At 43.2% G+C, this 25,611-nt stretch overlaps 3 protein-coding genes across 5 annotated transcripts; 1 reads left to right on the top strand and 2 right to left on the bottom strand.

Annotated features, from left to right (window-relative positions):
- Positions 1-6,416: 6,416 nt before the first annotated feature.
- gnb3a (guanine nucleotide binding protein (G protein), beta polypeptide 3a) lies at positions 6,417-8,422 on the top strand (the record flags this gene model as incomplete). Of its 2 annotated transcripts, none has more annotated exons than XM_080501076.1 (8): positions 6,417-6,473; positions 6,658-6,796; positions 7,011-7,093; positions 7,292-7,454; positions 7,549-7,615; positions 7,714-7,915; positions 7,996-8,212; positions 8,316-8,422. In XM_080501076.1, the coding sequence occupies 8 exons, from the start codon at positions 6,417-6,419 to the stop codon at positions 8,420-8,422; spliced, it is 1,035 nt and encodes a 344-aa protein (XP_080357202.1). The 2 variants fall into 2 exon arrangements, with proteins under 2 accessions (XP_080357202.1, XP_080357203.1); XM_080501077.1 differs by having other exon boundaries at positions 6,658-6,806; positions 7,030-7,093.
- Positions 8,423-10,530: 2,108 nt separating this feature from the next.
- On the bottom strand, positions 10,531-12,976 carry cdca3 (cell division cycle associated 3). The gene is made up of 7 exons (XM_080500384.1): positions 12,916-12,976; positions 12,543-12,595; positions 12,286-12,439; positions 12,069-12,186; positions 11,045-11,956; positions 10,891-10,958; positions 10,531-10,763 (listed from the first exon to the last, which is right to left on the bottom strand). The coding sequence occupies exons 3-7, from the start codon at positions 12,418-12,420 to the stop codon at positions 10,671-10,673; spliced, it is 1,326 nt and encodes a 441-aa protein (XP_080356510.1). The 5' UTR covers positions 12,421-12,439; positions 12,543-12,595; positions 12,916-12,976; the 3' UTR covers positions 10,531-10,670.
- A 1,797-nt stretch (positions 12,977-14,773) lies between these two features.
- pex5 (peroxisomal biogenesis factor 5) lies at positions 14,774-25,155 on the bottom strand. Of its 2 annotated transcripts, XM_080501566.1 has the most exons (16): positions 24,983-25,155; positions 23,078-23,234; positions 22,924-22,962; positions 22,501-22,618; positions 22,197-22,382; positions 21,926-22,010; positions 21,482-21,572; positions 21,063-21,185; positions 18,813-18,896; positions 18,136-18,255; positions 17,804-17,947; positions 17,554-17,624; positions 16,576-16,803; positions 16,313-16,478; positions 16,057-16,214; positions 14,774-15,109 (listed from the first exon to the last, which is right to left on the bottom strand). In XM_080501566.1, the coding sequence occupies exons 2-16, from the start codon at positions 23,189-23,191 to the stop codon at positions 14,863-14,865; spliced, it is 1,974 nt and encodes a 657-aa protein (XP_080357692.1). In that variant the 5' UTR covers positions 23,192-23,234; positions 24,983-25,155; the 3' UTR covers positions 14,774-14,862. The 2 variants fall into 2 exon arrangements, with proteins under 2 accessions (XP_080357692.1, XP_080357693.1); XM_080501567.1 differs by lacking the exon at positions 21,063-21,185.
- Positions 25,156-25,611: the final 456 nt, after the last annotated feature.

Here is a 25,611-nt window from a genome sequence, read left to right as displayed (position 1 = left end):
ATTTCTATATTTTACATGATTAGCAGAAATTATGTAAGGCCTTTGTGGTTATAAAACCGTAGTCAGGGCCTCCTGTCATCATTACAACTGATTGCAGTGCGAAGAGTGAGTAACAGTCATTTATTGTTTCATTGTTTGCAATTAATTTCTGGCCTTTCGTGTTGAATCTGCATGATTGTTAGTTAAAAATGAGTCAGAAATCAGCAACGAGGATCAACATTTGCATCAATATTCTATATTCATGCCACAGCTGCTACTAGAAGCAGGACACATTTATGAGTTAATCCACTCAGCCCCATTGCCACCCTGCACCCCTTTGATTCAAAACAAGGTCAAGAGGTCAGAGACACTTTATGTCACTTAGAGACAAAAACAAAATAAGCTGTCTTTTAGTCGTCTTTGTTCTATGAAACAAATATTGTGTTCACAAAAACAAAAGAAAAAAAGCCAAACTTAAATTGTGTTGTTCATGGAGAGAGGTCAACTTTGTTATGTTTTGATTTATTGCCTATCGCACATTCTTTCCTGGCGTTGACTCCCAGTTCATCACTATTATGGTTTTAAAAATGGAAAAAAAAGTCATATTTACTGTTTACATATGATGTTAAAACTGCCAAAAAGGAAATATTACAGTGGATCAAAGCAGTGTTGGTCTAAAATAGTAACCCATAATACCAAACTCTCTCTCTCTCTCTCTTGTCCTCTGTCTGTGTGTCTGCCAACAAATCCCCTTTTCTCTATTTGGTTTTCTCTGTTTTACGCTCCATCTCACAGCCAGCCTCTGCCCCGACTCCATTTCTCCAAATCCAGGGTCAGCACCGTTGTCGTCATCGCACTCCAGCGATTAAAGTTCTACATTTAGTTTTTTTTCTCACTACAACGCTGAATATATCTACACCAATTCAGAGGGGGGAAATTACATTAAAAGAGACGACATTAAATGACATTAAATGACTTTAAAGGAGATCAAAAATTGGCCATTAAAACAAAGACTTCGTATTGTATCAGTGCTTTCGTGATTCCGCCGTGCTGCCTGTGATACTTAAACCATGTTTAAAACTTCTTTATTTGTCACGCATGACATAACCCTCAAAATGCAATTTGCAGGTTTATGTTGTAAAAAGAAAATGTCCGGCAGAAATCTAATGTAGCTCAATAAATTTAAAAAGCATCAATATTACAGTGCAGGAAAGCACCGGTCACACAGAAGCAGTTACATTATTGTTGGCCTCTTGCCTCTCAGAGGACATCCTTCTTTCAACTGGAAGGTCAGAAGTCAAACCTATTGTGTTGCACTTGTGTGGATTCAGAATCTGATGTGGGTCCCAGAATTCATAAACTATATGGAGTCTGGGCTTAAAAAGGGGAAAACATGTTCGGAGCCGTCATTATATTATAAAGTGATTGATTTGATCTGTTAGTGGGCGAGATTCATCAGGCAGAAACTGAACCTTTACTTTTCCTTAAAATGTATGTGTTTCTAGATTTCAGTGGGTTTGATAAGGACCTAAATGTGATGGCTGTGTCAAGAGAATCTCCAAGTGTGTGGAAAAGTGTGATTAAAATAAACACTTTTCAAAAAGCAGTATCAGTAAAGAAAATGTCTGTTTTTTTCATTGGATTGATTTTGTTTTGGAGTTTTTTTTCTCCCCATTGTCAATAAAAAAAAAAAAAGCAACATATTTGTTGTTTTTGTTCAATAAGTATATATCAAAGTGTTTGATCATGTAAGGCACTTCACTTACATTACAGCATTCCAACAATCCTCACCAAAACAGAAAAAAATGCTCCTAGGATTTTGAACAGTACACCAGGTGAAAAGAGAGAAAATCTGTAAGGATTTATTACAATATTATTTCCAAATAACCAAAGTTTAAGTTTCCAGTGTAAATACGAGTAATGTCATGGACAAGATGTACTGTACACATGATTAAATATTAGTAAAACACTAAATGAAAGAAAGGTTAGTTGTCGTGTCTGAGAACTGATGGATGTCAACACTGGGACAAAGTATTTGGGTTTTAAATGATAAAACCAAATTGTCTGGGCTTATAGAGAAATAAAAACATGTTGATTGAGTTTACTGATAATTGTAAGTTAATTTGAGTAAAGTGGAACATGGAAGTATATCATAAAAATCAATGAATACTTGCAATTAATCATTTAGAATTATTTCACCGTCTGGATACACATTAAAGCAGTCCAGTACTCCAATGTAGCAGCAGAGGAGAGGAGTCCAAACCTGATATAAGTCACTGCCCTGCACATTTTGGATGTTTTACTGCTTCAAACACCTGAAATAATAAAGGTTCCCTCGTCAAGCTCTGCAGAAAGCCCGTGAACAAGCCACACTTGAAAGACATGTATGGCAGTACTACTCGGAGCATGCCATATTTGTTGTTCTGTAATATTAAAGCACAGGTATTACTGTTAAAGCTCTTGATCATTCGTACCTATAGAAACACTCATCCGACCATCAGTTGATTGACGTCAAAACTTGTGTAAGAATCTAAAACCAGCTTCCTTCTCGGTCGTTTCATCTCTGGCCTTTTATGTTCAATGTGGGCTCACAGAGCCAGCCTCCTTACGGACAATGCCATCTCATTATAACAAGTGCAAGTGATGCTGTTTCATAACTAATACAGGTGATTTACTGTTAGATAATATGCAACAGCTGTGGAGTGCACACCATCCACCAACAATTACAAGGTGGAAGCTCTTGGGTTTTTAATGCAGATGTCCCACCAGACCTTCATATAACCAGAGGGACCCTCTGGGGGCAAAACAGGTGAGACAATGAAGTCGGAAATGCCCAACGTCGCATTGTGGACGTGAAAAGGGTTGTGTATGTCATTTTTAGGCCATTGGTGAGATGATATAGTTGCATGGTGAATTTTCTATGGTTTCCATTCACCAAGTCTGATCTCCGCATCTGCCCTGTAAACTTTCTAATATTAGCCTCACTTCAGGTTTACAAAACACAAAACCCTCCTTTCAGTAAAAGATCTTTTAACGACTACCTCAGCACCATAAAAAGCCATGTTCCCAGGTCCTCTATTTATCCTCTTACCCCTCCCCTCCATGATTTCCATCTCTTGGTTTTTTGATTCGGATTCACCCCGGCTCATGTCTTGTGACCCCGCAGCCATGCTCTGCACCTTGTTTGGCTTCCCTTGCTGTCTCCTCTCCCTTTCTGTCTCTCCTGCTTCCACCTCACCCCACTGCACCCCCCCCCCCCCCCCCACCCCCCCCCCCCCACACACACACACCCGCCCCTCTTTCTGTCCATCCCAGGGTTTATCCCCTCATCACTGATCTCCCTTCATCCCTCCAATCCTCATCTGTTCCTCATAGGAGCACTGGACAGAGTGAGTGACGGAGCAGTAGCACACTGTGTTTGATACCAAAAGTGAATGAGTGGAGGAGAGCGTGGCACCAGGCGGGCTGAACTTATGAGCACAACCCAAAGGAGACCACTGAAGAAGAGCGAACAGAGATCTAGGAGAACACCTTGACAGGAGTCTCGTTTTTTTTTTTTTTTGGGTGAGTGGATGGTCATATGATTATTCTGTTTACACACTTTGTTGTAGTTTTGTCCCTGTGCAGCAGTGGGATGCTGCTCAGGATCACACTGTCAGGGTCCAATATAACCGGGGTCAGTGCTGGGGGTCACAGTTATCAGTAACACATTTACCAATTGAGTTTTATTTTCTTACACTGGTTAAAAAAAAAAAAAACTTTCCCCAAAACATACCATGCTGTCATGGTGTGCCGTACTGCAAATTAAGGCAGAAAACTGTGCAAGAATGTCAACTCTGGAGATGCCAAAAGTGATTTTGAAACACATTTGTTTGTGTTTTATCTTTTCTTTATTTTAATCCTCATTCAAAGAGATTTAGAAGGGATCAGCATCGTGTGCTGGTTTTGCTTGATCAATAATCTGAGTAAAAATCTAATTCCTCTTGTTGTCGAACTGTCGGACATAATCTGCATGATAAATCTGTGTTATGTTGCATTTTGAGATGCAATAATCCTCGCATCAAAGTAAAAATTGCTGCTCACACTTTCAAAAACAGAAATGAATGGATGACGAGATAGATTCAACATGCGTAATAGGAATACATATAATAAAATACTACCTGTATGGTATACTGTGACACCCTTTAAGTTCAAGAAAGTCATTGAAACTTTTGATTGATAAAAAGTCTGAAATGTAAAAGATATGTCAAGGTCAGTGATCTATACGTCATGGTAAATATCTGCAGAAATTATTAACTTTGTGCAAAAAATCATATAAAAAATATTGTAAAATCTATCTAAGTCTATGTTATTATTACTCACCATTACCCAATCAACCCAAATCTATCATGTCATAGCTACCTTGTAATGACAGGTGCAGCTCAAACTTTATATGTGTGTCATCCCAAGGTTACATTGACCCCCACAGTGTGTTCGCTCTGTGTAAACCAGCTTTTGCATAATGTAAAGTAAATATAAAGCGTCAGAAAATAAAACTGTTCTTGTACACAGTGTCACTTCCCATCAATATCGTTGGGCTGAAGGTGCAAACGAAACCACAGTTTCAGTTCAGACTCACTGGTCCAGTCCCACATCCCACCTTCTCCCAATCCCCACCTCCATCTGCCCCCTCCCTATTCTCATCTCACTATCTGCCCCCCCCCCCTCCATCCTTTTCTCCATCTCTTATCCAGATGCAAAGAGCAGTCAGTAATCGGATGAGAGCAGATTTGATTCAAAAGGCTTCCCTTAAAATCTCAGCCAGTAGGATTTAAAACTCACTCTCCTGCCTCGCCTCTTACCCTCCACCCCCTTTAACTCCCTCTCCCCCATCCCTCTGCTTCCTTCTCCCTCTCCGGCTGTGATAATGCACTTCACTCTCTACCAGCCCCCCCTTCGCAGTCATTTAATCACACGGAACAGTGGTAGGGTCCCAGGAACAGAATGGCATAAAGGGTAATAGCACAACTATAAAACACTTAGGCATTCATTACAGCACTCACAATTGAAACAATTTCCACATCTGGAGCAAAGACCTAAAATCCTCTAAACTTCAGGGAAGGTCTGGACATCAGCCGTGTGTCGGGGGCACGCCCACACGGAACCTGCTGCGGTGTTCAGGACTACTGCACCGCCTTGGATCAGCATTTCATCTTTATTTTGGCCTATTCACCCAAACATCTATTTACTGTCGCATTACAGATAGAGCCCAGTGCAAACTATTAAATCAATTCTTACACAGTCACTCCCTCATTCACTCCCTTCCTCTCCTTTTCACGTCAAACAAATTAGAGGCAAATACACTGGGTCATGTGTTTCGACAGGGACACTCATTCAAATAGTGAATGACAGGGAGACAAGGATTGCTGCAGTGACGCCGACGATAAAACCAACTAGTACTCGCTTCTTCCAGTTTCCAAGGTAAGATGAAGGACATAACACCAAGACAGATAGTTGCTTTGCTAGAATAGGTTAAAGGTGTAATGTCCACATGGGCAAACTAGAAGAAGAAGGGTGTTTGTTAAGGTTGGTTGTGTTCTAGTTCTTTACCATGAAATGAGTGTCATGTGTCACGCTTCCCCTGTTTGAACTACTCTGGGGAGGTTGTTTTGTTTTTTTCCTTTTTGAGATTGTGACCGCCTTTGTCGCATGTGTGTTGATTAAATTTTTCACACTGCGTGAGCTTGACCATTAGGTGATTGGTTCCCTGCTAAACATTGCACATTTAATCACGGCAGCACCAAATTTAATAGCCATCAACATTAGGCGAGCGCTCATTTGACTGTTAAATGGCACAAGCGCCAGCGATCAGCGCTGAGTGAGAGGCGACTGGCTGGGAGCTGATACACTTGCGGCATTATGACAGGACATACTGGTTTGTGTGTACCTTCAGGGTGAGGACGTCTCACCACAACTGTCACATCATCTGAAGAGCAAACTTTCTCTGCTAATGTCACTTCTGAATAATCGTACTGTCAACTTTTGTCTCTGTACACACACACACACACACACACACACACACACACACACACACACGCACAATTCCTGAGTAGGCGTGTCCTGTGGCTTTCGCTGAGTGTTTGTACATATTTACGAAACTTTGCAAAGTAGACGAGGGCCAGTTTGACTTGCAAAATAGCACTTGCTTGGAGGTTTGAGCTCGGCAGGACGTCCACTTCCGAAAAGTGGCGCAGGTAAAACTGCAGCATGGAGCTGTAGTGCAGGCCGGGCTGCAGCTGGGACATATGGGTAAGAATCACAACTTCTGTTGGGATTTCTTGGTAAACTCATCTGTGTATTTGTTGTTTCTCCTCTTCGCCTCTTTATTTCAGGATAACTGGCTTTCCTGCCACCTCTCCTCGTCTTCAGTTGGTGACAGTGCCTATCAACCATTTGCCATGGGTGAAATGGAGCAATTGCGAAAAGAGGCAGACAGCCTCAAAGACCAGATCACAGTCAGTAGGCCCCATCCATTTAAATTCATAGTACATCAGAGTGGCAGTATGACTACATTCTTGATTTAAAAACATTTGGAAATATTCTCAGCTGTACCCAGACACGCAAAATATGACTTTTAGCTGCACTGTTTGTTTGTTTGTTTTTTTTCGTTGGCGTTGAAATGCTTTGTCTTCTCCCCAGGCTGCCCGGAAAGCCGTTCAGGACACCTCGCTGCAGGAAGCTGCAGCTTCAATCACTGTGGTAGGGCGTGTCCAGTTGAAGACCAGGAAAACACTAAGGGGTCACCTTGCCAAGATTTATGCAATGCACTGGTCCATTGGTGATTCAAAGTAAATACAGAGTATTTTGTTTTATACACAGATGTAATAGATTATTCTCTATTTGTCATTGACATACTGATTAGAGTTTTTTTTTTTTTTTTTTTGCAAAAGTAAAAGTAAAGATAAGGGAGCCAATCCCTGATTTGTTACGATAAGACTTTGCTTTATGATGGTTGAATTGATAGGAAGACATGGCCAGTTATTAATATACAGTGTACTTGTCATCCACCAGGCTGTGTGTCAGTGCTTCACAAGATGGGAAACTTATTGTGTGGGACAGTATCACAACAAACAAGGTAAGAATAAAAGCAAAGGTATGTCATTGATGTGACTAACTGGAAACAGACAGATGAAAACCATGATTTGTTCATATACCTTGAGATTTCATGCGTTCAAGCTCCAGAGCTTTGCAGATCTTGTTGATTTGATCTATCGAGATGTCCAGAGTCTGTATTTTTTGAAGACAAGTGTCTCTGTTTTCCGTGTGTGCCCAGGTGAATGCCATCCCCCTGAAGTCATCATGGGTGATGACCTGTGCCTACGCACCTTCAGGAAACCTGGTGGCCTGTGGCGGTCTCGACAACATGTGCTCCATCTACAACCTCAAGGGCAAAGACGGGAACGTGAAGGTGATGCGTGAGCTGGCGGCACACACAGGTGGGACAACACAGCATTCGGATCATACGTATGTCTTGGTGACACTTGCATCCTGTGTTCACGGACCTCGTCTGGTGTTTTTGTGGTCGCTCAGGTTACCTGTCCTGCTGTCGCTTCCTCAGCGACAGTGAGATCATAACCAGCTCAGGAGACTGCACTTGGTAAGAATTCAACGTGTATTCTATGAAAGCAAAGACAGTACAACGTGTTGTACTCAAGACTAAAACAGATATTGTCCTGCGCCCTGCTTCCTCTCTAGCGTACTATGGGACATAGAGACGGGGACCCAGAAGACAGTTTTTGCCGGACACCAGGGAGACTGCATGTCTCTGGCTGTGTCTCCAGACTTCAAGTTCTTCATCTCAGGGGCGTGCGACTTCACGGCCAAGCTGTGGGACATCAGGGAGGCGACATGCAGACAGACCTTCGGAGGCCACGAGAGTGACATCAACGCCATTGGGGTGAGAAGATTTCCACTTACTTCTCTTCTGTGTTCGAGCTCCAGCTGCTTGTACTTTATGACCTCTTTTCTTTCTCCCAGTTCTTCCCCAACGGCAACGCGGTGATCACGGGATCAGACGACGCCACCTGCAAACTGTACGACCTGCGAGCCGACCAGGACCTCATTACTTACCAGGACTCCAGCATCATGTGCGGCGTGACCTCCCTGGCTCCGTCTCTGTCTGGACGCCTGCTGCTGGCCGGCTACGACGACTTCAACGTCAACATCTGGGATGCCCTCAAAGCCGAGAGAGTGGGTGAGTAAACGAGCGACGCAGATTTTGAAGTGCAATTCCTCACACATGAAGACCCACGACACTTTCTTCATCCTGCGTTGTGTTCGGGTTTTTTTGTGTCCAGGAGTTCTGGCTGGTCACGACAACAGAGTCAGCTGCATCGGAGTATCTTCAGACGGCATGGCCTGTTGCACAGGATCCTGGGACAGCTTCCTCAAGATATGGAACTGAAGCTGTTCCCCGTGTGCGAGCAGATCGAGAGCAGATATCAACCTGCCTTGGACATAGAGAAGAAAAAAAATGGAAAGTAATTAATGATGTAGGGAGGGATGAGGGACAAAGAGCCACATAGGATGAGAAGAAGGTGTTTCAATTGTGCCAAGTCCAATTTAATGTTGGGGAGGGGTTGCGGTGTGAAGAGTTTCTCTTCTCTTTGTCACATCGCGCCCCGACCATTCTTCTCACATTATGGAGGAACTTTAAAGTGGGACAAGGGGGTGGGGATCTCAGAAAATATCATTCCTATCAATAGATAATTATTCTGTGATTCAAATTGATAATATATGCACACTTCCTGCAGCAATTCAAATATCACCCAAGCAGAACAGTTGCCAAATGGAAATGGTAGCACACTGGATTAGATAGAATTAAATACATGTCAAGTCGCAGCCTCTGTAGGGTCACGCAAACTCTATGATCACGCTGTGTTTTATATCAACACGTAAGTTACACCATACGAATAATATGATCGTTTGCATCTATTGTTTCAGATTGTTGTTTGTTCTTAGTTTGAGTAGATTCCCTAGATGCTTACATTTACTTTCTTTTTTCATTTTCTAATTTAAACCGAAATGGAGTTCTAGTTTGCAGATGTCTACATTAGTGTTTGTTTTGCATGTGATCGGTGGACAATATTTACCAGGATTTGGGGTCAGAGTATTTGGCCTGACCCCTCACTAGCGAGACCTGAGAAGTGCTTTGGGTAAACTGCTGAAGTGACAGATGGGATAATAAAATGGTTGTCATGGTTCACTAAGCACTTACAAAAAAAATAAATAATAAATAATAATAATAATTGACCCATTTGTCTCAGGACAGGACTCTTTGTATGAATGTTACATGGATGACAACAGCTATAGTGCGCTTATGAGCAGAACATCTGAATTTGTATATAGGATCTTAACTTTTTTTTCCTCTGCATGCTAACAGATAAACTTGAAGGACAGTTTTGTGTACATAAAGAAAAACTGAATCCAAGCTCTTACTAGAATTTGGACTGTCTCTTTTCCTACTCTGGATACACGCTGTGCAAATGAGCAATAATACATAATAAACTTGGGATTCTTCATTACACAAGTCTTGAGTGTCAATTTATGAAATGTGGACCTTAACTGTGTCATTCTTTCACTCAATAAAAAAAAGGCAACGTTCAGGGTCTTTCTTTGAATGTAGGTTCAGTCACATGCACCTGATAGTTTTTCTGAGAAAACTGAAGAGTCATCGTGACAAAAATAAAACGGATGCTTCGGCAGGTAAAAAAAAACACAGGTGGTAAATGAAGATAAAGGTTTATTATAATATATAGATTGCCAATAGTTTTTCTCAATTGTATAGATCTGTATTCACACTGAATTGAAAAGAATGATCAAAAGTCTTTATTTTAAGAATACGCAATTGAGCTAAGACAAATCCACAGATAAACTTGAAACAAGTTCATTTCTAAATAAATTTCATGTGGCACGAGTTTGAACTATGACAACGGTGTTTCCTCACTGGAATAACACTTCTGGTTTGCACTCCTGAGTGAAGTTTGCATGTTTTCTCAGTGACTGCTTGGATTTCTTACACAAAGTCTCACTTACTTCCTCAATCAATTGAACAGATTGCTTAGTGAGTTGCTTTCGCACACTGAATCTTTTCAGAATTTTGATTGTTGATAAATGGTTGAGTACCTGAACACAGTGACAAGTCACCAGCCCGCGGCTTCATGTTTGGTTGGATCATCTTCAGCCGCCTGACTCATATTTGTATGAAACAGATATATATTTTTAAAAAAACAGACAAGCTAGACGGTTTAACATGACCTAGAGATTGGATTTGTTATCAGTTGTATGAAAGAAAAGATGTGCAATCTTTACAAAACAAAAAAAACAACTTCTTTAGCTATTATTCTATATATGCACACATGCAAGCCCATAAAATGTTTTTTTTTCCTTTCCTGAAAAGTTGGAAAAGCTGGCAAGAAATGTTATAGAAGAAAAAGACAAGTACAAACAACAAATTAAAGTCTGAGGGATGAATGCAAATACATTTATTTATATTTACAAGATGAACAAAACAAGAGGAAATTGGGAGTTTGCAGCATCTTAAGTAATATATACACAACACGAATCAGTTGAAAAGAAACTGCAAATATAGAAGCACATTTAAAGAGTGTGAGTAAAACAAGGACGGACTGTGTTCAGGTCACTGCAGCGCTTCATCGGTTCTCCTTGTCCAGAGACACTGCCAGCACCCGGCGCTCCGTCTGCCCGAGCCTCTGCTTGTCTGGAGTCGACACTTTCACCTTCATCTTTGAAGCGAGAAACACAAGAACGTATCTCAGTCAATAATTAAATTTCTCTCTCCCCCTCCAGCCAAGTCAGAGATTTTGAGCCAATAAGGGACTGAATAGTTTTATACAGGTCTGCTTTCTGTACCTGAGAGCGCTGATCTCTGGGTGAGTTGGTTTCTTTAAGGATCTGTAGAGGGGAGCGACCTTCGGTACCTTTTAAAGAGTTGATAAAGGAAAACATTAACAACAACAACCACCGGCTAATAATGTAACAAAGAGGAGACAAACTTTGCACACACCTTTCTGCTTCCGTTTTCCAGATTGCACCTTGTTTTCATTAGTTGCGTTCTTCACAGCCACACGAACAGCGAGAGGAGAGGAGGATCCTTTTCCCCGGTGGCCCTGCACTCCTTTGGCCCTCATCCCAGTGGCACCGAAGCCTTTTCCCAGCCACTGTGGTTTGAACACCACTTGGCTTGGACTCTTTGAGTCAAAGGATGGGCAGCGGATGCCGGTGCAGACCTGCGGAAGCTCTGGGGTAGAAACTGCTGGAGGCTCTGCTGGGGAAGTCTCAGGAGGCGAAGGCGACACATTAACCGGCTCTTCTGTCACTTCAGAGGACGACAGTTTCCCTGGTTCCTCCGGCTGCACGGGAGACACTTGAGTGGGGAAATCGGTGACAACGGAAGGACTGGCAGGGCACTCTGGCTCAGCGGCGACAGAGGGGAGGGCGTAACAGTGATCAAGGCCATCCCCGAGGAGCCCCACGTCCACACTCGGCTCGGGAGAGGAGGCACTTTCACGATGCACCTCTGCGAAGACGCTCGACGAGGTTTCTCCCTCATTGTAAGCAATCAAGCTCATGCTCAGTCTCTTGTGAAGAGGAGACTCCTTAGCTTCTTCAGCATCATCCAGAGCGAGATCTGCTTCGGCCTCGATCACAACCTCCACCTGAGGCTCTTCGAAAAGGACAAAGTCGTCAAGCGTCTGCACGCCGGGCGTCACAGGGAGCTTGGCCTGCTCAGTTAGGGCGCCATAGTTCTCAGGCAGTTGAGTCAGGAGGGGCTCGGTGGCAGCCAGCTCCTCGCCTTTAACGACCTTGCCGTCATCCAGAAACTCACTGATGTATTTCACAGAACCTTCAGCAACTTTGACGTTTGCTTCTTGGTGGAAAATCATGCCCAGGCGGCGAGCGAAGGAGCCAACTGTTGCTAAAGGAACAAATGGATGAAAATTGTTTTCACAAAAAATTGTTGGGGGTTTTTTTTTCTCCCCCCCACAGAGAACTGCCAACTGCAAAATGAATGTTAACAAAATATTCACCCCGCATGACTTCTCTGACAGGCGTGCGGGTAATTCCAGTAGAAGGAGAGCGAGGATCACTGAATGCTGGAAGGCACTCAGTTTGTACTTCAGCAGGGATTTTGGACACACGGTCAAACTTTAAAGATGAAAACAAGAAAGAAATTTTCATTAAAAAAACACACATTTCCTCTTTGTTTACATGTCAAGTTGTAGTAAACAGACAAGATTGCTCAACCTGAATGGGCGTTCGGTCGATGCCAGTTGAGGGAGAGCGCGGATCGATGAGATGACTGACTTGAGTCTTCTTGACAGCCGGCTGCTCTGCCTTTTTCTCTTCGTGTGCCGTCATCTTGCTCTCACTTGATCCCATGTTGCCGATGTAGAAATGCCTGGCTCACAGGTAAACACAACAAAATACTTCTTGAGTGACAGTCAAAGCAGACAGTACTGTGCAAGAGATCAATGCATGTGAAATAAATAATGAAATGTTACCTGTAAATGATTCAATACGAGCAAGCGGCGGTCGTGATTGGCCACAAATAGTTCTGCAGCAGAGGAAAACAGTCAAATATAGAAAGTGGTTTATTAATAATCACATTTTTGTCTAATCAAGTCCGTCTGTGTTTACAAGAAACCAGGCTACATCCACATGACATTTGTGCTTTAATCGCCAAAATGGGTAATTTTAAAATGAATTGAAGAAAGAAAATGCTGCAGGCAGAACGAGTTACAAGCAAACCTGAGGTCTCGGACGTTAGCTTGACACTTCCACTTTTTATTATGTATTGCACACGTTTTTGTCGGAAAATGTGAAATAAATACGTTTGCATGAATTAAGCTTCTCGTGTTATAATCGTTTTCTTACCTTAAAGAAGACGTGAAGACGGAGGATGAAAAGCGTGCGTGAGCCTCCTTTCACTTATTCCAACACAGTGGAGGACAAACATGGAACTTTTAAGGAGATTTAAATGGCGGGGTTGCTTTTTGAATGGACCAATCAGCGCTTTTTTCGACCCGCCTCCTCCACGCTGATTGGCTCAGAGTGCGGCGCGCCGAGAGGAGGCGGGGCGTCAGACAGGCGATAACCCATCAGAACGTTGAGACGCCTGTTTTTTTCACGCGTGCGTGGCGAAATGATGTGGAGTGGAGTGACCTTTGACCTCTTCCTGCCAGTTTTAATTTTGAATCATCACAAAACCTCCCCGAGAAGAACCAATCCGTGAAGGGATATATTTCCACCTTTGTTTCAAGATATTAGGAACAATAAATTATATATTCACAGCTGATCTTTTTTTTTATTCCACCAATAAAAGTGAAATAGTTCACTTTTATGGATCAGGCCAAAACATCAAAAATTGCATTGGTATTTTAAACTTTCTCTCAATATCTTGACTTCCTTCCGTGTTTGATATTGTCTTTATTTTCATATGACTGTTTTAATTTAACTTATTATAGTAAGAAAAAGTCCAGTGGGTAACCAGTAACAATTAATTGGGTGCCAATATGATCTCTATAAAGAAAGTAGTTGAACAATGCAACGTCTACTTTACAAAATCCATCCATATACTGATTATATGCACAGATGTAAACGTCAACAGCTGTAGTAATGCAAGATGCTATAAATAATGGTATTGACATTGGTAGTTATAAACAAAGGAAATTTCCTGGCAGCATACTGAAGCCTTCACATATAAACTCATGTCTTAATGAATGACATGTATTGTTGCTGTAAAAATTCAACACGAGTAGTTTTTTCTGCAAGTGTTTCCAACTCTGAAATTCCCTCTGCCACCCATTACCAGACTGATTAAAAACATATTTCTTGCTTTGGCAGCCAAACCAAGTCACTTTATTCATGGATTCAGGAGATAAATATCACAGTTTATTGGAATCAAAGCTTTATTGCTGAACATTATATTAAACATTGCAGTCAGGATATAAGTAGCCTGAAAACAATTGTAGTGCATCAATTATGCTACAGTACACATTATGGCATATAACATTAATTTACAATGAAGCAAATTGTTTTACAAGAGCAATATGAAAAAGATCAGGAGAAAGAAGAGTCCAGAGAAATTGTTCTCAATGACAAGAACAGTTATATGATTTTAATCATTAAAACGTACAATAAATGTTCACCACCCAACCCCATCATACCTCTTTATTACAGTAACAGTCCCGCTGGTTGTCCATAGCACTGGCAGAATAGGGATTACTAAAAATTTAAATAAAGTACAAAAACAGAGATGGAGAACTGTTGACTTGTGTTTCGACTGTGAACCAGTAAAACCCTTCCACCTTTTAGGGCACCGCGGAAAATGAAAGCAGCGCTCACTTCAACGTCACAGCAATATTGTACCTTTATTCTACATAAGCGCAGAGAGTACTGACTGTTAAGAAAGTGGGAGAGCGCCGAGTGTCGGAACTACAACTCGCATAACAACACTGGCTACTGAATACAGAAGGGCTTGACTCATGCTTCTTCTTCTTCTTCTTCGAGGACACAATCGTGTAAATGAAAGTGACCTTCATTCAACGCAGATTAAAAAGGAGGAATAGTGAGACCTGTGAACCACACGGCTGGATCGCTGCGTCGCCACCAACACTGCAACTCATTGAAACACACATGACCACACGATGCTGATAATGTGTAATAGGGCAGATTTTTCACAGTGTCTTCCTCCACCCCCCCTCCCCTCCACCCCTCCACCCCCAATCGTCACTTGTCACAAGTCTTCTTCACCTCGTCGCCCAAACATCCCCCTCCCAGCAGACCGCATTCACACTCGACCGGCCCTCCCCCGGCCGGCCTTCATTCAGTCCCGCCGTCGGCCTCCCTCTGGCAGAAGTGAACCAGTAACGTGTCCAAGTCTCGCCGGTCCGCCACGGCGTACAGGGAGCTTTCTCCCATCATGCTGAGGGCCATGCGCAGGGTGGACCAGATGTTGTCAGACATCATCGTGGCCGCGACGCCGCCTGGGCCCCTGGCGGCACTCGGCCCGTCTCCCGCAGCCTGGCGCTGTAGAGACAAAGCTTCCAGGAAGTGCTCCACTGCCTCTCTGCGAACACACAGGAAGAAGGATGATGGACTTCCCTTATTTACATCCGAAACACCGGAACAACTGAAAATAAAATACTAAAAGGATCGGGGTCAAAGGCCACTGTAGCAAACAGACAATTCAGTTTAGCCTCCATTGCGAAGAGTAGGTACAATTTAATAACAATTAAAAACAATCCTGAACATTATAACCGGTGTCCCACAATAGACAACTGTTTTTCAGCATCAGTCAAATGTATTTCTTTACTTCTCTGCCCCCTAGTGGAAATAAAAAACACTGCATTCTACTACAAAAGAAACAAGAAATCAAAAACTATTTTCTCATTTAATTAGAAGAAACACTTAACAATTAAATATGAATATGAATATGAATAATTTCAGCAATCTGGTGCAACAGCAACCACTTTGTATAAGATAGTTTCCCAGTGGCATGCTCTATATACATTATTAGAGCGTCCAACAATTAGTAACAATTCTATCTGATCCATCCTAACCAGACAGAACTAGAAAAATATCATCTTGCAACTGAAAGTTAAATAAAAACTGGACATTATTGTATAGGTAAAGGTGTAATTTCACTGTCATGATGAGGAAATGTGCTTGTATTGAGATTTTACAGCTTTTTGTCAAACAGCTCACAGATAAAGCTCAGGCTTTGTGTGATCGTCAAAATCACACAAAGAGGGACTACTTCAATCGCTTTTGATAAAATAACTTCAACTTCAGTGTCTTTTCTAGCAGATTGAGAGGCTTAACTGTTAAAATATATATTGCAGGATTAGTGAACTCAGAAAACTGTTGTGACAATGTTTCTATGCTTTTTAATAGTGTCATTTGAGCATTTTATGGAACAGTTAATTTTTTTTTTTATTATGTAATTAATCTGCTTTGTGATAAACACTACCAACAACAAATGTATATTGCAATAGTGAAGAAGTGCTCACTTACCGATGTGCTCCTAAATTAACACAGCTGATTCCCAAATTATAGCGACTGCGAACGAACCCTGGCTGCAGTTCCAGAGCTCTCCTGTAGGCGGCCACCGCCTCCTCCGAGCGACTGCCATTGGCCAGGGTGGCCCCCAGCTTGTTCCACAGCAGGTAGTCCTTGTAGGGAAAGAAGAGCGAGGAGCCAGGGCTCAGACACAGAAATAGCACACGACGTAAAGACTCCCGAGGGGCTCGGCGTTGGCTTCGACTCCAACCTGCGGAGTGACGGAGAGGGCGGCGCTGAAGCAGTCCACTGCCTTGTTGTACTCCCCGCTGAGGTTGAAGAGGACTCCCAGACCACACTGCAGCTGAGGGTCCACCTGGGAGGGGTCACTGTTGGCCGCCCGCAGGTACAGAGACTGGACGTCGGTAAACAAAGATCTACGGTTGGGGAGAAAAGGAGTCAATACTCAGATTAACACTTTGATCAGAAGAGTGCCTTCTCGACAAAAAACGCAGACGCGAGTGCGGCACTCACTCTGGCAGCAGAGAACCAAAGCGCTCCCTTTCCTTCTCCTTCTCCCTTTCCCCGGCACCGTCTTTATGGCGCTCCTGCTCGTGTTGCTCCCACACAGGACGGTACGTCGGATTGTGCTGCAGCCAGTCGCGGAGAGTCTCACAGGCCTGCCTGTGCAGCGACTCGTTGGTGAAGCTGACCGCCAGCGCCATCAGGGCGGTCAGGTTGTCGTTCTTCAGCTCGATACACCTGGAGGGAGGGGACGTCAAATTGGTGAACGACCATGAGTTTTAATCCCCTTTATCAAATGTTCATTTGGAACCACGGCGCTGGTTGTAAATGGAGATGCCAAATTCAATTTAAGAATGACAATTCTTTGCTCAAATTACAAGTGCATCTCCAATAACTACAAAGTTCATTTTAATTATAGAAATTAAACTATTAAATATATATATAGAGGGAGATTTCATATACATATAAAGTTATATATTACAAGTCTTTCTGTTATTTATTTTAGTCTGTCAATCATGAAAATCTGAACTGTGTTTCATGTCATTAATCTTAATTTTTGTAGTGTACATTTTAGGATTGTAGAAAAAAAGAAAAGAAAAAGTGACAGAATAATGATAGGTTCAATAATATTCGCAGTTCTGTAGTAGCCGAGCCCGAGGACAGACATGAACAGACTAAACCTTGACCGAGAAGACAGCAATGCTTTTTATTGAGACAGAGTGGACGTTGTGTGCACAGCCATGTTATAATGTCATTCTCACTAAAAAGAATAACTATTTTGATTAAAACAAAAATGAAAACGTCTTATTAAAACAAATGTGAAACATCTTAAAAGCCTATTTACAAATCAAACATGAGACATGCACAGAAAACTCCCGTGGCAAATCCTTCTTAGTGTCAGTAGACTCGGATAAAGATCATGAAGTGCTTCTGAAACATGCAGTGAATTCATGCAAGAGGTTTTGTCGCCATTTTCTGATATCTGACCTGCGGAGAGCACTGATGGCAGCAAATTCTTGCTCATTTTCTGCCTGACAGGTTCCCAGATATTGCCAAGCCTGCAATTAAAGGGTGAAAAAAAAAACACACAAAAACGCTGACACACAATAGTTAAATTCCTACCGCCTCATGTTAGGGAAAAGAAAAAGTGAACAAAATTGCAAGTAAGATGATTTTTGACAGCAGGATTGACAAAATAAATTAATTTCAAAAGGAAACCACGCGTTTTGAGTCTCACCAGCTGGTTGTCTGCTTCCCTCTGGACGGCACTCTCAAAGAAGCGCACTGCACCGGGGATGTCCCCCGCCTCCATCCTCTTCACTCCCTCTGACAGAGGGTCCGGGTGAGACAAGTACGGGTTTTCCTCCTCAAACTGATAGCCCTGCGAGACAAACGAGTTGGGTAAAAATTCAAGTTTAAACAAAACGCTGGTTCCATCACACACCGACAAAGACTCTCGAGTAGGTGTCCGGCTCGACCAGAGCTCTGGAAGTCGTCGGGGACGACGACAAGCCAAGCTGTATGTGCAGAAACGCTCAAATCTTCCAACGGTGAAGAGGACCAGTATACCTTGTCGTAAGAACTGCTGAGCAGCTGATTGAAGTCGGACAACCACGGATGGCTCTCTGCGTCGCGCTTGGCCATTTCCTCCCACTCTTGCTGCAGCTTCTCCCAGAAGTCCACATCGCTCTGACCAGGGGACGGACACACATCACTGCAGAGTCTTTTCATAATAGGCGTAAAGCTGCAGACATATTTGACCTGTAGCTTTGTGGAATTAAGTGATTTTGGTAAAATTTCAAATCTCTGTGGTACATTAGCCACCCCATGTGGGTCAACATAGATCAGTACGTCTCAAACACTTCACAGTGTGCGCCACTTGAGAAAAGCTCTCCATTATGATCAAAATGAACTATTTTAATAAGATATTATAAAGTTATATAATTTAGATGTCTTGTCAAAGACAGGGTTAGTGTAAGTTGATGACAGACTGCAGTGCTGTGTAAAAGCCAGGAGCTTCAGCTGTTTTCAACTATTTCTTCAGTTTCTTTTTTGATTGAATCAAGACACCATCTTGTGGCTGAAACATGTATTGCATCTTATACTAATTTCGGTTGAACTAAAATATTCCACACTGCATCTTTTACAGATGTATGCTCATCAAGCATAAAAGTTGCACTTTGACCTTTACGTGATAGGACGTTACCTTGAGTTTAAGGTTTTGATTGGTTAGATTCGTGCCTCACCTCTACTGCGGCTTTAGCTTGTTGGAAATCCGGCCCTGCTGCTGCAAACTCGTCTACCCAGGCTTCAGCCGACTCCTCTGACACCTGAATGGGCAATGGAGAGCAATGGCAGTGGTTGACAGGCATCTGCATGTGCTGGCTAATTCCAGTGTCATCAGAGTTGGGAGATGAAACCACTGAATTGGGGTAAAACATAAGAGGGAGGTGAATGTAGAGAGCGCAAAGATGACGGCAGAGAGATGTCAGTAGAGGCGTTCCTGCTCCTTCCTAATGTCGCCCCGATTTATCTCCTGATGGGTTTTTTTGGTCTTATATAAAATACACTAAACAGCAAGAAAAATACATGCCGAGTGTACATGTAGAACAAAAAGTATACTGGTACACTACTGGTAGATGGGCTAAAGTATAGTGACTACGGCTAGAAATCTAGTTCCTATGGCTGCCACGACCACAGAGGTCCTACCTGCCTGACGACTTTGGCCCACTGCTCTGCTTGTTTAGCTTTAACATTGTCAATCTTCTTATTCCTCTCTGGGGGCTCCAAGGGAAGACTCCCTCCCCCAGTCTCCATCAGGAACTATGGCGGGAGGCGAGGGGGGGGTGACGGTGGGGAATGGGGCAATGTTTTGAGGTGGGAGGAAGCAGTTTGGTGAGGAGGTTTTTTGGTTTTGGAAGGGTGGGTGGTGTGGGAGCAATATCAAGTAGCAGAGCGGGGGGGGGGGGGGGGGGGATGAATGGTGGTTGTTAATCGAGGCGATGGTAAGCCGAGAGTTTAAGGGCAGGTCAAAAAAAAAAAAAAATGGGGGAAAAGTACATGTCAAAGTTAGATGGACATGGATATTTCATCATCATAGACAGGAATGACAGTTAGGCATGCACTGCACAGAGAGGAAGCAGAGTCTCGTCTTTATTTATTGATATTTTAGTCTTCCAAGATGGATTTTTATTTCTGTCTCTTCAAGAATAGAGATACACTTACTACCCCCACAGCATTAGGTACACCTGTGCAACTGATGAATATCCAATCACATGGCACATCAGCGTCAGCTGACCTTCAAATTGAGCATGAGAATGGGGTGAAGAGGGGATTTTCATGACTTTGAATGTAACCTACTGGCATTTATAAAGGACGGCGTGAGACAATATTTGGTGAACAAGAAGACGCTTTCTCGAAGGAAGACGGAGGACGAGAATGGACAGACTGGTTCAAAATGAAAACGGCAACAGCAAAAGCTAACATATGAAAAAGACCATGTGCACATTCAGCGAAATGAGCTGGTCCAACCTGGAAGGAGACGAGCGACAGCAGCAGCAGAAGAGCAGACCTGTGTCAATCCTATCAACTGAAAACAGGGAACTGACGCTACAATTTGGAGGAGTGGGACGACTGACAAGTCTGCTTTAATGACTTCTGCTACTGTGTGAAGAAAGCAGACTGAATCAAACTTTTGAAGCATGCTTCAGGGAGAGCCTGGCTTTGTAATGGTTTTAAACACACGCATTGTTTAAGGAGCAGCAGCCGAGTGGGTGTGTGTCAGTCCTTCTATGGCTTTGCCCATGCACATTGTCATGAAGCTTAATTCAAATGGATGTGACATATCGATGAGCTCACTGAAACTGAAATCCCCTTCACTCATCTGATCTCAATCCAAAGGAATCCGTGGAGATCGGTGGATTGGTGGCAAATATGCATGAACTGTGTGATGCCATCATGTCAGTACAGACTACAAGATCTCAAAAGGGTTTGTTTTTTTTCCCGGAAAACTGCTGAAACTTCACCACAAAGAATGAAGGGCAGTTTAGAAAGGGTCCGAGTCAGTAACGAGCAAGGTGTACCAAATGATAGCGTAAGTAAGTGTAAAATAGAAGGATCGTTGCCAAGATTATAAACTAATATGCCAAAAAAAATACCATTAAGACCAGAGCAAATGTGGCCGAGCTCAGCAGACTGGAACGCCAGGGAAAACCTGGTTGCACACATTCGAAACTGGACGTCTTCTCTTTGCGGAACAATTTCCATGTGTGATGCTGTTGCAGCCATGAGATTCATATTACTGGCAGAGTTGTGGCTGTTTTTGGTTACATTAGTGGAAAATGTTACTCTGCGTCAGATACTTGAGAGAGAGGGGGGGTGGGTGGTGGGGGGGTGGAGGTGGGTGACTCACAAAGCACATTGAAAGTGAAGCCTTCCCTAATGCACTTGTGTCGGCACTCGTAACAGTCGACTCCTCAGTGGGCAGTGACTCGTACCTGGTTGAGGTTGGAGGCCCAGGTCTGAGCCTCCTCAGCCTGAGCGTTATCTGTGAGCTGTTTGTCTGTTCTGCTCTCCACTGTCACACTGCCCTCGCCAATCTGCCTAATGAATCGCAGGAACTACACAACAATGGGGAGGGGGGAGAAAAAAAAAAAAAATGACCAAAAAAAAAAAAAAAAAAGCATTTACCATGTTTAAACTAACACAGTGCGAGTTCCTATCCAGACTCATACTCTTTCACAAACTACAACTTAAAAACACATCTAGAGAAATCTTCAATAATTAACCAACACACTGTGCTCTACAAAAATGTTAAAAAGAAGAAAGGAAGAATATGGCTTATGATAGACATGTAAGACAGAATGACAATTAAAGGTCAGTGATTTTTTTTTTCCCAGAAAGCTCCGCTGCTCACCTCTGTGTTTTGTAACTTGGGATCTTCGACCTTTGAGACGAGCTCATTGGCTGTTTGCCTCAACTCCTCTCCTGCTTGATACTCCTTTGTCCTGCGGCGATGAGAAATAGATCGTCAACACTTGGGGGCCGATTAGATTACCAAACAAGAACCATATACTATTGCACCATTTTCACGCTGCAGCAAATCGATCCGGGGGGGGAAAGGTTGTGTCTCTGCAGCGTTGCGTTCGGAGGCCACAGCACTGAGTTGATCATTAAACTCACGAGTCAGAGCAAAACATCAACGTTCACCTCCTGCTCGAGATTGTTTTCCACTGCATGAGCCCTATATGTCCAGACTGGACGTGGTGGCGTGATTAAACCTTCCAACTCCCCACAAGTGTCGCCGCACTCACACGGGCCATTTTACACCAGCGTGGTCAACAAACCTCCCAGGCCTCACCATTCATTCTCCTTGCCTCCCTGGTCCCCCAGCCACAACTTCTCCTCAGACTGCTCCAGATACTCTTCTGCCCAGCGACCGGGATCTGGAGCACACGAGAGAAAGATGTTGGCAAAGTCATTCAAGCAGGACAAACGTGTCCTGCGCACGGCGGCTCTGATGTCAGAAGGAGCCGAACAAAAAAGCTGATGACGCCTCCGGAAACGTGAACTGCACATTTGGTTACGGCAGGTATTTCAAGGGAGGAAGCACAAAAGCGAACCGCAGCTACCTGCTGCCTCGGCAATAAATTCTTTCGTCCAGTCTGCATCTGCTGCCTCAGCGATGAATTCTCTCGTCCAATCGCCGTCCGCGGCGTCGCCGGCAGAGACGAGCCCAGGTGCGGGGGCCGAGTCCGAACTGGAGAGGAACTCGGAGGCCCAGTCACCGGAGAGCGCCAACGCTGCAACGTCTGGGGCTGCGGAACAGAAAAATATTCGGGAAAACGTGAGATGCCGATAGCAGTTTGTGCACCGATGAGCCCCCCCCGGAGCAAAAGATAAGTGAAATTAGTTTGCAGCGATAGTGAAAGGTACCTCTCTGTGGAGCCTGTCTGTAGCTCTGCTGGTCAATCTGCTGCATTTCCTCCAACAGCTGACCCATATCGAACGTGTGGGGGGGACGTGGGGGCTCCTGGAGGAACTCATTCACCAACTAAAAACAAAAAACAACCAAAGAAAACACCCACAGACATGATATTGCAGTGAAATAAGGATAAAAACAGCTGAACATCCAGCCATCTTTGACACCATTTATATGAAGTTAGGGTAATGGGGGGGGGGGGGGGGGGGGGGGGGGGTTACTATGCCAGTCCATCATAGAATAAATTGTAAGCTATCAAGCTTCTGCATTTGAAGCAGGTGTTCCGTAATAATAAATATCTATGAAAGCACTTATTCAGCTTGAAATTAAATGGACTGGAAATGGGAAAGAAAAAAAAAAAAAAAAGAACCACTGACCTCCTCCTCGGTTGCAATTTCAATGGTAGTCGGGGGGATCTAAAAAGAGACGAGAAGTTGATGACAACAGGTCCCATATCTTGTTATTACACATGTTATTACACACAGTTTCAAGGTAAACATGAAGACTTTCCGATTGCAACAAACTACTGACCGTCGGTGTTGAGCGGTGCCGCCATGCACCCCCCTCCGTGGTCATGTGACCGGTCAACTTCATGAGGGGATTGGCGCCCCCACATTCTGCCTCGACCAACTCCCGCATCGCCATGGCAACACACGGACGAGGCAAACCCAATAAGACCGCCTGAGAACTTTGGAGGGAAAAAGAAAGAACGGCTGTAAAACTCTGATCAACAATGATCCCAAAAGGTGAAAATGAGCTGTAATTCCCGTGACATGCACGTCCTTCAAACAACAATTTCAACTTTAGATTATCCTTAATAACACCAATTGCAAAACCGCTTCTGGCATTTTCTGATGACTGACGGGCCAAGTGAGGCGAAATGCTTAAAGATTTCATTCTGCACAAGTAGCTTCGTATCACACAAACACATCTGAGCTCCATCTGCTGTTTTTCGTAACATTTTTCAACTTTTGCTGAACCATTAATAACGAGGATATGATGGGCCAGCAGGCACAGACACCCACTATGCATTTTGCTCGGTCCAGTAAGTATAAATTTTATTTTAAAATAGCAGCGAGCACAGCGAGGAAAAAAACAACATCAGCATCCAACACCAATATAAAATGTTTGAAGCATTTTTAGATGACAAAAAAAGTAATTTTTAGATTACAAGAAAACTAGGATTGTGAAATATTCTAGATATTTATGACTGAGTTAAGACATAACAAAACAACTTTCCATCAGTTTGTTATTGTGTAACATGTCTCTATGTGTGTAATATATCTGCTACTGCTCACCACACTGCCCTATAGACAGTGGATGGGATAAAGGATGACAAGCTGCTGCACATGCTGGCCTACTCTCCATCTCTAATTTCCCCAGTGGTACACACAAGTACAGTTTCGAAAATTAGAATATCGTCACTTATTTCTCCACTCACAGCGTGGCAACTAAAAAGTTGAAATAGGTTTTTCTTTTTGTTGTGACAGCCCACTGATTTAAAAAAAAAGAAAAAAAAAAAAAAAGAAATAGAAAAGCATAAAATATTATGGAATATTCTAATACTTTGAGACTTATTGGTATAAATAATAAATCAAATCGATACATCTACATAACATTTAAATCAAATGAACATTCCCAAGCAATGAGCCAGTTGACTATCAAAAGACTAATAGATCCAGATGTGCCAACTGAAGAAGGATACCAACCTCTCTGACCTATATAGAAAAGTGCATGCATGAAAAGATGATATACAGTACAAATGCTGACCTACTCTCTTCCAGCTCTAATCTCTTAAGAGCTGTACGCAATGATTCCCCACAATGAACTGTCGAAAACATAATTATCCACGCGTGCAATGAATTCCAGGTGCTTTTAAGAGTAAATGTCACCAGATTCCACAGGTGGACAGGTGCTTTTCTCCTGCAGGTGAAGCTGCACATCCAGGCCTCTTGCATCTCCACTGCTGCTGAATTATGATTAGGGTCAAAGTAAGAGGATTACACCTAGTTATTAATACTCGCCACAGAAAGGCCACAGAGGCAGTCAATCGAAAAAGAAGCCTCTTGCAAAATATTAAGTGTGGCAGAAGCTCCTACTTTTTAAGCAGGTCGTTCAGCTGAACCGTGCACTTTCTAGACAACAAGGGGGGACTGGGAGCACTGGTGCAAAGCCCCGGAGAGCGTCGTATCTCTAGTCCAAAACAGTCCCACGGCTCGAGAAATCCGCTCTACATGTCGCTAGCAACCCGGTAATTAACCAATGAGTGAATAAAAGGACATAAACGGGGGGTTAATGGGCGCCTGCCTGTCAACAATAGCGAGAATGGCTAGCGTTAGCCGCGAGGCTAGCTGCTGCAGGGCCAGTGGAGCTCGCGCCGACAGTGTGCATCCGGAGAGGAGGCATGGGAGACGGCTAACGTGATGTTCATCTCACCGCCCGACAGACGCTGCTTGGAGCCGACCGACAGTCCCTCCTCTCTCCGGGTCTATCCGTCCACTCCGTGTCCCGCTCCTGCACCCGCGTCAGAGCAAACTGGCCCCGGCGAACCGTCCCGAAGCCAAGTGCCGTGTGTGCCGTAGCAGCGCTCCTCTTTTATTTACCTTCCTCCTCCATGACCCACAAAACCCTTCACCCACCGCCCGCAGTGTCTCCTGACGCTACGTATTCTTCAACATCCGTACGTAAGTCTGGACGTACGTAAGTATCGCACGTGCATTATATCAGAGGTGTGCGTAGAATCCTTGTACAAAACCCCCAACTACATCTTTTATTAGAACTAAAAACAATAAAATAAAAAATAAAAATGTTTTGTTTTTTTAAAGTTTTAAACCAACCGCCTCCTTTGTCTGATGTCTCAATTACACTCTGAAATCAAAACATAGAATAAACCATTTGAAGTAAAAAATAAAGAAATAAAAAATATAAAAAAAAGAATTAATGAATCACTCAAATTTTAAATCCATTCTCCCCCGATATTTTTTCTTAGATTATTTAGGATTTTTAAATATGTGTATCTGTACATATATTGAATATGTATACTGTATGTACTTATCTATCCATCT

Source organism: Blennius ocellaris (genome assembly GCF_963422515.1).
Source record: "Blennius ocellaris genome assembly, chromosome: 8".
NCBI classification, from domain to species: Eukaryota; Metazoa; Chordata; class Actinopteri; order Blenniiformes; family Blenniidae; genus Blennius; species Blennius ocellaris.
This window is presented reverse-complemented; position numbering and strand designations above follow the sequence as displayed.

Bases quoted from the DNA above. Each gene is read 5' to 3' on its own strand.
- cdca3 (XM_080500384.1), bottom strand. From the start codon at position 12,420: ATGGGATCAAGTGAGAGCAAGATGACGGCACACGAAGAGAAAAAGGCA. The intron at 11,957-12,068 runs GTGAATATTTTG...TTGTTCCTTTAG, and splicing joins TGTCAGAGAAGTCATGCGGG to CAACAGTTGGCTCCTTCGCT. The intron at 10,959-11,044 runs GTGTGTGCAAAG...ACTCTTTAAAAG, and splicing joins TGGAAAACGGAAGCAGAAAG to GTACCGAAGGTCGCTCCCCT.
- pex5 (XM_080501566.1), bottom strand. From the start codon at position 23,191: ATGGCGATGCGGGAGTTGGTCGAGGCAGAATGTGGGGGCGCCAATCCC. The intron at 18,897-21,062 runs GTACGAGTCACT...TTGCCCATTCAG, and splicing joins GGGCCTCCAACCTCAACCAG to GTGTCAGAGGAGTCGGCTGA. The intron at 17,948-18,135 runs GTATACTGGTCC...TTTGTCTCGCAG, and splicing joins TCAGCAGTTCTTACGACAAG to GGCTATCAGTTTGAGGAGGA.